A 13,093-nucleotide genomic window follows, 5' to 3' on the forward strand; every position below is an offset into this window, starting at 1 on the left:
CGTGCTGCCGCAGACCGTGCTCTACATAGCGGACGCAGAAACGTTCAGCGGGCACGAGGAGTGCCACGAGCAAAAGAAAGGTAAACCTTGGAGTAACCCGCTCCCGCGTCAGGGAGCGCCTGGGACGCAGGTACGGCGCCTAGAGGAAAGTCAGCTGACGGGGAGTTCTCTCAAACCGAATTTCAAGGGAAAGTAAAGCTTTTGTGAGAACCGTGACCGCATAGTTTTACATTTGTGATGTGACGCGCAGCTCGTAGCTGTACGGCACGTTACACAGACGAGTTCCTTTCCCGCTCGCTGGAGGATATCGATTCTGTTTGCGTGCCGGTAGTCCCGTGCTCTTACCGATGGGTACAGATCTGCCGTGTTGTTAACAGGGCGGCCACTGATGGGCAGCATTGGTTAAATAGGATGGGACCGACTGCACGGTTTGTTCCAGTACCCTTCAGAAACGACTAATTTTTTCTCTCTCTCTGCTTTCCTTTCCTCTTAACAGCCAGGAAAAGAAACAGCAAAGAAACAGCAATTGCGCTCGAAAAATTGTTGCCAAAGCGATGTCAGGTTCTTGGACTGGTCACCCCAGGGATTGTAGGTAGGAGGAAAACCTGTGATTTTGTGAGAGACCAGCTTGACGGTGTCCAGTGTATGGCACATCTCTTCCGGTTCCTGTTTATCGCAATTCATACGTTTTTGAAAGCGCAGTCCTGCAGACTGACGGGAGAGTTCTCACAGCGAGTACCACGTTCACCCACCTTGCTCGGCACTAGCTTAAATTTTAAGGAGTTCATAGTGTCGTGGCTAAGTCGGGTAGGGCTTAAATTCTTACTTCATTTGATGCAGTTATAATTAAAAGGGTTGGTTTAATTGAGCAGGCAGCTTATTGCAGTTTTCCCTGGCACCTTAGCGTAATTATTGAACGTTTCTTGGATTTATCTATATTTTTCAGAGTCACGTTGTGACTAATTGCACAGGACATCCTCGGTACGTACTCATTTGTTATGGTCTAGCAGGAGGCACAGGCAGTAACTATGGAAAACTCACCGCCTCCGTCGGCAGCCTTCTTCTAGTGCTTCGCTTTTTTATCATTAGAAAGTTTTTTCCTAGTTTCTCACCTTGAATTCTGTTCCTGCAGCATAAGTAGGGTATTTGATTGTTTTCACTAGCGTAGTTCCATAATATGCTCCCAATATTTGCGTCTGTTTGCTTTACGCCGTCATCATGTGTATAACGTTACATGTGCTTGTATAACACCTTTCCCTGTTTCACTTCTGGTCCTCAAAAATCTGAGTAAGTTTGCGTACCTGCAGAAGTTGGCAGGAAGGTTTGAGACAGCTGCGTTGCACGATGCTTGTTTTCCAACTGATCTCTGTTCGGTGTGGCTGGGGGGAAGTGTCCACGTATATCCGTGTCTCCTTGTCCAAAGCGACCTCAGCGTGATCTATAGCCAGTAGCGTTCCCACATGCTTCATCTTGCGGAAACATCAACAAAAAACCCCACACCGGTTGTCAATTAGATATGTTGCTATGGAAATGAGCTGTCAGGTTTCACATTGTCTGAGCTGTTCTGCCTCTTTAAGCTGTGTGACAGCGTAGACGGAAGTTAATAGAATCACTGATCACGAGATGTCTGGTTTTGTGTCTTTGTAGTTACCCCTATGGGTTCAAGCAGCAACCAGCCTCAAGAAATTGAAGAGGGTGAAGCTGGGTTTGCTCTGTTGTTTCCCAAAATCGATGGGGTGAAAATTCATACCTTCCATTTTTCAAAAGACTTGAAGAACAGAGTCTTCGATGAAAGTAAATTTGCTGAAGCAGGTACGTCTCTGTTCTCCCCTCCATTTGGGCTTTTGTGAAGTGCTGTATTGCTCTTTTAGGCGCCAGCGTGGAAGCAGCGGCCTCTTTTCGAACGCCATTCATAGAGCACGCTGTGGCACTCTAGGGCTGCAGCTGGCAATTACGCGTCTCTGTTCTTCCCCTTCCCTGGAGTATTAAGATGAAGTTATCCTGAGCGTTGATCTCAGACTTCCTCAGGTTCCAAGTGTGAACTTCCTGTTCAGAGGGAGCTGTTAGGTTTTGAGCAACCTCTAATTGGCTTAAAATCATGATAAATGAGTTTGCGCCATCAGGAATGATTCCCATCACTACGGTTTAGAAACGAGCGGGGAGGAACTGCTTCTCTTCTTCCCAAAATGACTTTGCATTTAGATCCTAAGTCAGGTGGCGTAGCAAGGAAAGGTAGAACGGAAGACCCCATCGTTCAATAAATACAGTTCACGTTCCTCACGTTGTGTCCTCAGCAGGGTAGATCATTTACAAAGAGTAATATAACGAGGTTTTTCTTGAGTCTTCTAGGAACCTGGGAGTTTCTGCCTTGGGATAAGCAACTGGCTGATGCATGTAATGTATTTAATTTTCAGGTAAAGCTCTTCACTGCGTTGTGGTTCTTGTTGAATGACCTATACAGTCAGTTCTTACCTGCAAAGGGATGATGAAGGCTGCCAAGTAAAAGTTAAGAGTTGTGCCTTCAGAGGCTGTGGTAAAACTCAGATGCTCTGCTAAGGAAGTTGAAAGCCGGAGGAAGCAGATGCAGTCGTCTTTTCCTTGCTAGGTTCTTTTCAGAAATTCTCACTTACGTGGGGAATGCTGCCCAGCTCCTGAATGCCCGGGCAACTTGTGTCTTGTTTTCCCCATTGCAGCAATGGAAAGCCGTTACTAAAGGTGTGATCTGAGGAGAGACTAGGACGGTTGGACTTCAGGGGTCAGGGTTTAAAAATAAGAGGACTGGTGTTCGTGTTTTGGTTTGTAGGTCTGAAGAACAACCCAGATCTCCGGGTGGTTCTTCTGTTTGGCTACAACTCCTGGAAGTCTGGAGCAACTCGATTTCTTCATCAAATAGTCAATCCTTTGAATGAGAAAAGCATCATCCTGGCTGGGGGACAAGTGGAGAGCTTCACATCGCTGACCTCTGAGAAGTAGGTATCTCTTTCAAGGTAAATTGTAAAGAAGATTTAAAATGGGAGAAAAGCTGCAGAAGCCATAGCCTTTTAGTTATGTCATATTAGAAATGCCCATTAAGAGTAGTAAAATGATATATTTTTTTAAAGAGAATAAAAGTCCAACTGCTACACTGTGATCTAGCCAGAAAAGCTGGAAGCTTTGCATGATTGTGTTACAAATTGGATTCTGGAAACCCAGCTAGGAGAAACCTACTGCGAAGGAGATCTCCAGCTTCAGATGCCCTATGTGTGTTTATTGCAGTCTGTGTTTACCCTCTGGCTTGCAGATAAATTGTCACTCACTGTGACAGAGACCGTTTACGTGAACGTTTTGTTTCTGCATCAGCCTTGTTTTGGTTCACATTACAGAGCAGTAGCTGAACACACAAACAGGACTGTGCCCCAGGAGCACACCTAAAATGCTACCAAAGGACGTGGCACTCACAGGACTGGGCTAAATCTCATCTAGCTTAAACCCCTTCCCTCCGCTAGGATCCTGCAGGGCAGGTTTGGGCTCTGGCTGCTCCAGCTGCTCTGCTGCGCAGGGAGAGCCCTTGGTGCTGTCTGATTCGTGGGTGCTGGTGCATCCTCACTGGAGCGTCCTGTGCTGGGGTGTGCAGTGCAGACGTTGCCGTGGGCTCCTCTCGTGCCAGCGTAGGTCTGGACTCCATAGTAATACCAACATTTTTCTTGCATCTGATGTATGCCAGCTGCACCATTACTCCAGATAGGAGAGCTGACCATATATTAAATTATTGCTGATAAAGCCTGAGTAGGTAAGTAGTAAAACCAGTGTGTCCTGGCCAACCAAGGAGTCTTAAAGCAATGTGAATCTGAAGCCATTACTGACTGCTGCCCTGGTTTCATATGTAAATGCTGAGTATCTTTGCTTGTCTTAAGTTTAACTAATAGTTTAGTTGGAATTACAGAGCTGTGACGTCCACAAACTGCTGAATGTGGCACGTGCCAGAGGTAGCCTAAAGGTAGGCTTATGCTTAATCCCTGGTAACGGATGTGAAAGTTTTTCCTTGTGAAAAGTTGCTAAAAAAAAAAAAAAAGCGCGTTGCTAAAATTTGAAGGCTTTGGTTTGCTTTTTAACTATGGGTGGCTTTCAAAGTCACTAGGATGTTGGTCTGCTTTAAAATCTGCTTTTGCCACAGCAGTTTATTCGGGTCGGAAGTGGTCTCGTCTCTCTGGAACGTTCTCTCACTCGGTGCCTGTTGCCTTTCAGTAACAATGCCCAGCCCGGGGATGCCTGCGGTGTGGTTGGGCTGGCTTTCAGCGGTCCCCAGATCCAGAGCGCCACTGTTTTGTTAGACCAGGATGTAGCTGATGAGAGGACAGCAGAAGCCGCCATGCAGCGTCTCAAAGCAGCAAACATCCCCGAGCGTAACACCATCGGCTTCATGTTTGCCTGTGTTGGCAGAGGATATCGGCATTATAAAACCAAAAGGAATATGGAAGCAGATGCGTTTAGGAAGTTTTTTCCAAACGTTCCCCTCTTTGGCTTTTTTGGACACGGGGAAATAGGATGCGATCGAATAGTTACTGGGAATTTCGTATTAAGAGAATGTAATGACATAAAGGATGACCTGCTTCATGGTTACACCACCGTTATGACTCTTATTCATCTTGGTTTGACTAAAGCAAACCAAGTGTAAATAAGTTTTTAATGCTTCAGTGAGCTGTTCGTTTCATTCCAGAAAGCTGAGAAGTCTGGAAGAGTGGATATCTTGCAATCAAAGCCCCTTCCAAAACGTAAACATCACTTTGGTAATATTATCGAATCTTGTAGTTGGGATAGAGTTTAATATAATAGCTGCGAGAAAGCTTTGCGTTTTGTGTAATCCCCCCTACACATCAGAATTGAAGGTAAATGATACTTGATGGAATTCTGCAGTTGAAGAAAGCCTCTTTCTTCCAAAATGAGAATGGTTTGCACAAATGGCAGTTGGAGTCCAAATATAAACATGTAGAAAGAAACAGTACTTTGATGTGCTCTATTTATGTATGTAAAAGAGTCTAGAAAAACTACTGATGCATACTGAAATACTGATGCATAAAATCCACCATTTCCTGGATTTTATTTCAAGAGAGATGCACAACCTGCCCGGACTTGAGTCCTATTTACGGAACTGAATGGTTTTACTAGATAAAATGAATGAAAATCTTTAGAGAAAAATAACAAAGTGCTCATTAAATAAAGATGAAAATACATAAAAGTACCTTGCCTTCTATTCTTGGAGAAAAAGCTCTGCTTTAAAGAGGTGCCGTCCAGTTACAAGCTCAACTTGTCTCACCGTCTTGAACTGAATTTCAGTTGTCTTAACTATCTGGTTTAGAATAGTATCTGCTACTTTGTGTGTACCAGCAATTTCAGTCTTTGTGCATTTAAGTTTACACAACCAAAATGCACTCGTTGCCTTTTCTTTTAGATTCTCTCGTAGCGTGATGCTCTCTATCATAAACCTTTAAATCCAGGGTGCAAAAAACTAAGACTACCTGGTACCTTGAAGTGCCTTTAAAAAGTTTCTTGCTTTTTAATTTGAAGTCGTGGGGCACGCAAGATCTGGCTACGTTCTGTTTATATAAAGCCTTTAAACAAGACTTGTGCTTTTGCATGTTTTTCCCATGCTTCTACATCAGTCACCTGTTTTGATTGCTTGCAGACGGAATGCAGTATCGCAAAGTTCAAGTGAATTCAGCATAGTCTTGGTGCAGCTAATAATACATTTGCTCCCTTTTAAATTCTTTCCTCCCTTATATTTTCACTTAGTAATAGAATGACAAGAAAATAAGATTAATTTTGCACCGGTTCACCACACTTCTAAATGCCAAATCAGGCAGCTGGCCCACTTTCAGCATAGTAAAAAGAAAATACTTAGCTGTATGTTGTACAACAAAATAACGCTATTTTGCTTTAAATGTACCAACCAAGACTGCAGTTGCCAACTTTTTGTCCGTGTCTAGTTAAAACTTTTCCTGAACCTGGCCTAACGAGCTAGGGCACAGGCGTATCTGTCCTCAAGAGTTAAGCGTTGGTTTCAGTGGGTGCTGAGGACAGACAGCACTTTCCCATGGCTGTGTTGATGATGGGTTTTTTAAATTAGAAGACAGAGGATGAGCTGTGAACTCCCGGTGGCCTTCTAGGGATAGATTAGTAAGATTAGGAGTGACTTGGAAAACGTTTAGTTACTACATTTAGAAGGAAAGGTATTTGGAAATGGAGTACGCTTGAATTTTAAGAGAAGCCTCTCAGTGGGAGGTGGATTCATGTTTTCTCTTTTCAGCGTAACCAGAATGTCAAGTTTGGCCCTTTCTGTCTGCGTAAGTTACGTGTTTAACAGGAGGCAAAGAAAATGTTTCTGTAACACGGACAGGATTCCTGTAGCTGTTAGCGTGAGTTAGGGCTAGTCAGCATTGCTGCTAGCATAAGCCCGTGAACTAACTTTTTGCTGTAGTAGAAGTAGATGAAGCATGATCAACCAGGTGTCCTGAACTACAGTGCAAACATGCCCAGAAGTGTCCGAAGAAGCAGATGGTGAGCTCCAACGATGGTGCGGCAACACAGGAAATGAGAGTGCGGTTTGAAGGGGCCGATGACCATCAGTGAGGTCCTGTAGCTGCGGACACTTTAAGAGGTAAACGTAGTCCAGAAAAGATGCTGGAGCGGGAACCCCAAGAGCCTGCACCAGAGTCAAGGATCACCTCTCCAACCTCAGGGAGTGGGGATGAGCCCAGGGGACCCCAGAACCATGCACCGCATGGCTGGAAACGCTACGCTGTCTCTCCCGGAGCACATCATGTCTTCCAAGTGAAAGGGAAGCGGTGTAATTGATAAAATTGGAACATCTGTGATTAAAGCGTTTTGCTAGCCAAATTCATTTTGCCTCCACACTGTCATTTGCTCTTCAACCATCATAACTCCTGAGCGAAACCAAAATGTATCTGCTTAAAAGTGCACGTACCAAAAGGCAGTGCGATAATTTGTACCTCTGTCACTCAAAAGATAATGAGGTTCTGCAAGTGGACAAAGTTAGTTAAATGACTATCCAACAATTGAGGCAAATGTGAATAGCAGGACTGCTCTAAAGATAATTATCTGCAGTTATGGTGCTGATGGTAATATGTCTCCAGCAAGAGAATATAGTCCCTAAGTGACCACGAGTGGATTTTGCTTTTGTTAAGAAAGAAGGAAAACCTTCAAAGTCACAAGACCTGCAGGGAGGAGTGATGGTTTTGCTGACAAAAGGTAAAAGACGTTATTTTTTCCCCATCTTTTGAATGTGAATAATGTTTTGTTGCACATTTTTTCTTAATGCATGTTTCAATTAAGTGAACTGTAGGTTTCAAAAGTACAAAAAACAATAGGCAAGCGGCGTGATGTATAACCTCGTACTTGCACAACCAAAACGGCAATTACCAAACATAAAACTATTACTATAATTTTTATTTTAAAATTACTAATCCAAAAACCCCCTCACTGTAGGATGTTTCTATAATGTGCAGTTGTAAGAAAGCAAGAATCATCTGATACAGAGGAGCCAAATTATGCTAAATTGTCACAACTGTACTGCCAGAAAGCAATTTCAGTTAAAGTCTGCATAAAACTGCAAAGATAGTGAACTTGGGTTTCGTTACTCTCTGTGTCAGATTTGTTTTGGCCCAAGTTAATATTGGAACAAGCCTTGTTTTAACAGATGAATGAGTCAGACTGAATCATGCCCCCTTGGCAGGGAACACTAAACCAAAATACGTAAATGGTGCAGCCGAACTTTGACTTTCAGCGTGCAGCAGAGGAGGCTGAAAGAATGTTAAACCTCAGACTAAATTTTGAGAAAATACATGGTTACATATAATGCTTAATTAGTTTTTAGTTAAAAGTCTACCTCAAAACTCACTCAGTGTCATTACCTCCTCTTAGTTTATTTTTGTCTTTCTAAAAATGGAGAACTCTCTACTAGAAGTAACTCTGTAGTAGTGTTCATCAGTTTTCACATAAGACGCTAACTTTGGTATCGACCTAAGTTTTCTGAACCCCTCGTGTCTGGTCAAATGGGGAACAAGTTAAAAACCATTTGCCATTGAGATGCCTGCTTCTATTTTACTCAGCGGAATGATATAGGAAAATAAAGTTTGAGGTCTGGAAGTTTGCATAGTTAGAATTTACAAAGATAGCGAATATGTAAATTTAAATGGTCTTTTATATTATAATCTCTGAGCACTCTGCAGCATTAAGAAAAAATTATTTCCCCCGCTGCCTGATTATTTTTCATTATTATGTTGCGGGGAAGATTTTTTTACTGTATGAGTCTGTGGTGGATCTCTAAAATACATTGCATCTTAATACAGCAGTTGTATTTTGTGCACACAAAAGCAGAGAAGATAAAGGTTAGACTCTAATTATCAAATTTCTTACTTGAAATTTTTCCTGTTCCTAAGCCCGTTTCTCAGCCAGACACAGGCTCCAGAAGAGGCTGTTGTTTCGGAGGGGCTCTGGATTAGCCTTGAGGGTGTTCTGTCTGGCAACGTGCCTCCTGGACTACAGGCTCAAAGATGTGCAGCCAGGTAAACTGAGGTCACTTCTGGTGGTGGGGTGGTGGTGTGCCTTGGTCCTGTACCACAGTTTGAGGTCAAACAAATACGAGTTCAAACACTGCAGGACCCTTGTGCTGATGATTTTGTGCCTACCAGCACTTCATAACAGCGTAGGGTATTTTTCTAAACAGACAACATATAGCTACAGTGAAAAACTGGAAACTTTTTTTTCAAAGGAAAGGCATGAGATAGGTCTGGATTATTTGGAAATGGTATTACCTGGATACTTACTTTAGAATTATTGGCAGAGAAATAGCTAACTGGAATTTTTTTCCAAGTGCTTTGATAATTTAGGAGCAAAAATTTTATTCCCAAATGAATGGGATTTGTGCTTCTAAATGCTTTTAAAAAACAATTTATAAATTGTCATCATTACATTTCACAGCTAGAACCTCACTGAGATTAGCAGGTAGCGCAAAATTCTCAAAATAAATGTTTCAGAGTGATTCATATCACTGAATCAGTGGCAGTCATGTCACCTTTTCAAGATAAATTTTCACAGCTTTAAGAGTTAGAAACAGCTTTTTTAAAATAAGCTCGCCTTAGCTGAGTTGTCAATATGGCAACAGCGAGAGCAAACACTAATCCCCTTGAAACAGGAACTCTCCTAGAATCTCCAGAACTGCTGAAAATGACTGAATAGTTTGAAACAGCAGCAAATTCTACGATGGAGAACACACAACATAGATTCAAATTACAGAGCCCTGTTAAAAAATGCCACCAGTTGATGCTCAGCGGCATTTTTACAGCCCATCATTCGCCTGTACAAAAGCTGTGGTCAAAATATCATTACTTACATTGAGAGGATGATTTGAAAACAGTCTCTTTTAATGTACACTGAAAAAGAATGTTCAAATGTTACACAAACTGACATAGAGGTGCATTTAGAAGTGTTAGAAATGGGTTTTAGTTTTCATTTGGGGGATGAAAGCAGCAATATCTTCTTGTTATTTTGGGTTCTACAGCTGCAGGTTTTGTTTACACGCCCTTAGCTAGCTATAGAAGTAATTCCCGGTAAAAGGTTTAGTGGAGTACCAGTCCCAAGCGTGGAACTGAGTGCCAACCTGCTATCAGTATTTCACAAAATTTGTATTTGGTACTTAGCTATCAAGAAATTGCTCTCTCACATTACACACAGATTATGTTGAACAGGTTACAGTCACAAGAAAAGCAAGAACAGACTTTGGATAAGCACAAGCAGATAATGTTACATACAATAATGAAAAAGTTTGGGTTTTTTTAAACATCTTTAGGCATGCACATGTTTGGGTTTTTTTGTTTGCTCATTTTCCCCCAAAGTGCAGGAAATACTGCAGTACCTTCTTGAAAGCAGCACATTTTTCACTAATCTTAACCACAAAAAGCACGTAATTTATGTCTGGATTCTTTTGATTATTCCGCATTATCTGAGATAGAGTAATATTGCACTCTTCATTTAAGTATACAGATGTGGCCAAAAGGTATTATATCTGAGAGAAGTACAGTGAACATAGGCATCCTGGTAATCTAAATAACATTACCAGAGAATCACAACACAATTTAGTTCTAGGTTTTTTTCCCAAACTCATACAGATGAATCTTCATTAATATCCCTGGGTTTGAATATGGTCATAGTACAAGTGAAAACTCTTATCCAAACTAATCCACAGTCTTTTCAGTTTTTACTGGAAAGAGCTTGATGTCCTTTAAATCTGAAAGGATGCTAAATACCAAAGGAACATAACTGAGGGGGTTTTGTTTTGGTTTGTTTTTTTTAATGTAGAAGAGTTGGGTTAAATCCATATGTTAAATCCACAACCACCTTTGGCTAAAGCTCTCCCTCTCCCTGGGCAGTCCCTTCTAGGTACATATCTCCCGATGCAGAATTTGCTGAACACGTAACAGGAATTTTTAGTCTTTTAGGTAAGCTCGCTGCTTTCCCCTTCTGCCTGGACTCTGGTCAGTTCGTAGCTCCTAGTCAGAACACTTACAACAGAAAGCAATGGCACAGACACCACTTCCATTGTGGTAAGTTCTCTCCCCTATTTCTTCTCCGTTTTCCATTTTCAAATAACTGAGTCAGACATCAGAGCCCCTCTACTGCTCTTTAAAAATGCAGGGCCAGAAGGAAAATAACGTGGTTTTGCAACGCATTATGAAGAGACCTTTACTACAAGATTCTGCAAGGAAAACACGATCCTCAGGTATAAAACATTTTTTGCCATAACACTATAAAAAATTGTCGTGTAATCCTATTACTGGAGGTTCCTAGGAAATTAGTCTTTTCCTCTTTTCTTCCCTCCATAACCTTTCAACTGATGGAGGGGTAATTTTAAAGACATGAGACCTTAATGTTTCATGAAAACAGGAGTCAAGCAGAGAAGAGAGACCTTATTACTCGTCCCTGCATATACATGTAACGCTTTTTCAGAGTCCAGCGACTCCAACCACAAGATCTGATCCATTGGAACCGGTGTTTCCTTAGCTTTATTGCTCACAGGACTACTTGCTTAACTTTGTAAGCAAGCATTGCTAGAGAGTGTTGTACTGTTTTATTAAATTATATGTAATGTTGGCTACCCTGTGCTTTCTGTGGCATTTGACCACCTTAAAATGAATTTGTAGCCTGATCTCATTCTGACCTGAACGTCAAATTCACAAAGCTTGTGAACTGAAATAATTAATTTTAGAAGCTGAAATGTTCTCAAATGCAATGGGTTTGAAGCAGTCTGAATCGCTAACAGGATTTCATTCAAAGATGACATTGTTTCATTAATCAACTTGTTTGCATTTAAACATGGGTTTGGCTTATTCGTCCTCACTTTTTGTACAAATTGTTTCCCAAATAATGCAAACAAGATTGGTAACAGTGAATAACTATTCCATGTCTGTCTGGAAAGCTGGGAGGATTCTAAGTGTTTATAGAGTACCATTTCAGTCCATTTATTTCTTACATCTTCTATTAGTATTTCCTTCCTGAACTTCCACTTAAGATGACCACAAGCCTTTTCCTTCTTCAAGGAAAATAGTATACCAAACTTTAACATTATTAGGTCTGAATGTCTCATGATCAATAACATATGGAAGTTATCTAATAGCAGTCGTCTCTGACTAATTTTCACTGAGGCTATGCAAAGTACTTTGAGTAATACTGATTCTAATGTAGCTGTCAGTACTGCTGCAAATCTCCTAAACTCTGTATTTAACAGTGACATGTCCCTATGTGATGAAAAATCACCTTTATCTTTCCTAGCCTTTAAAACAGCATTATCAGCTTCCTTCAGAGTATCTGCTAAAGGCTTGAAGTCCAGAAAATAACATATAAGATCAGTTAATTTGGGGAGAAAGTGATCTTTTAGTGCTTTATATAACTTGATCAGGAGTTTCTCTGGATCAGGTCCTCTACTTGATTTGGTGCCCTCAGATTCTCCCTTCAGACGCTGAGCTTTAACTTGGACTCTAACTTCTCTGACACGAGTCCTCAGAAGGTAATGTATTTTTCTGTTTTGTTTTCTAGTAGCTATTATAATACGGTTTTCTCTTTGACTTCTTGCCTTATACGCTGTAACAGCGTGTCTTTTCTTCTCTGTCTCGCTGTATTTTTGTCTACGTTGATACAAAATACACACTATTTTTTCTGACACTAGAGCGTGTAGTAGACACCCTAGGAATAGAAGCTTATTCAACATTTTCTTTGCATCTGTATTTTTATACACCTCAAGATTTTTTATTTCAGAGATAAGAAATCTGGGTTCTGCATTTGCTCCCCTTCCAATTCCTGAAGTTCTCTCAATTAACTGTCTCTTCAATACAACCTTATAAATCCCACATAATGAGCCGCTAGGTAACGTGCCATTATGGAAAGATATCTGATTTTTGCTGGTTTCAACCTCCAGTGCTAGAAACGAGTTGAAAAGAAAATTGTTCAGTTCACATTTTCTATGTCTCTGACTAACCAGACAGTCTCTTTGTGTTGTCAAGGCAGAAAGAGAGACAGACCATGTCATCTGGCCTCTCTTTGTCTGAGTAAGAGAATCCTGTGCGGAACCAGATAGTGATATATAATATACTGTTGGTGTGATCAACAAATGGTTATATGAGTAAAACAAATAAATCTTTAGCAAGGGCAGCACTTGTTCAGCCAAGACACCTGGCTGGATAATATTTTGTGTCAGGAATGGACCTGATGAATAAAATTCCTGACTTCTAGTATCTGAAATATCAACTGGAAAATGTAAGGTAAGGTTTAAATCTCCCTCAGTAGTGAGATTTTCAGAAGGCAGCAAGACAAAAATAAAACCATTGAGGAAGGTGTCTTGCTTAATATTAGGGACGTATACCAAACAAAGGGTAAATACTCTGCCTAGTAAACTTCTTTTAACCATTACCAATCTCTTTTCTTAATATTTTCTTTTAATTTGAATTAAAATCTTGTGCCAGGAAGCTGGCCAATACACTAGCAGTAGTACCTCATCCTTGTGTTGTCTTACTATTAAAAAAAAAACCAAACCAGTATTAGCTGG

At 41.1% G+C, this 13,093-nt stretch overlaps 1 protein-coding gene across 1 annotated transcript; it reads left to right on the forward strand.

The window, feature by feature from the left end:
- Position 1: 1 nt before the first annotated feature.
- Positions 2–5,216, forward strand: FBXO22 (F-box protein 22; the record flags this gene model as incomplete). The annotated part of the gene is made up of 5 exons (XM_009330109.1): positions 2–80; positions 497–592; positions 1,648–1,812; positions 2,804–2,969; positions 4,225–5,216. Coding segments are annotated over 5 exons (936 nt in total), but the record flags the coding sequence as incomplete, so codon positions are not given.
- Positions 5,217–13,093: the final 7,877 nt, after the last annotated feature.

Source organism: Pygoscelis adeliae, unplaced genomic scaffold (genome assembly GCF_000699105.1).
Source record: "Pygoscelis adeliae isolate BGI_AS28 unplaced genomic scaffold, ASM69910v1 Scaffold298, whole genome shotgun sequence".
NCBI lineage: Eukaryota > Metazoa > Chordata > Aves > Sphenisciformes > Spheniscidae > Pygoscelis > Pygoscelis adeliae.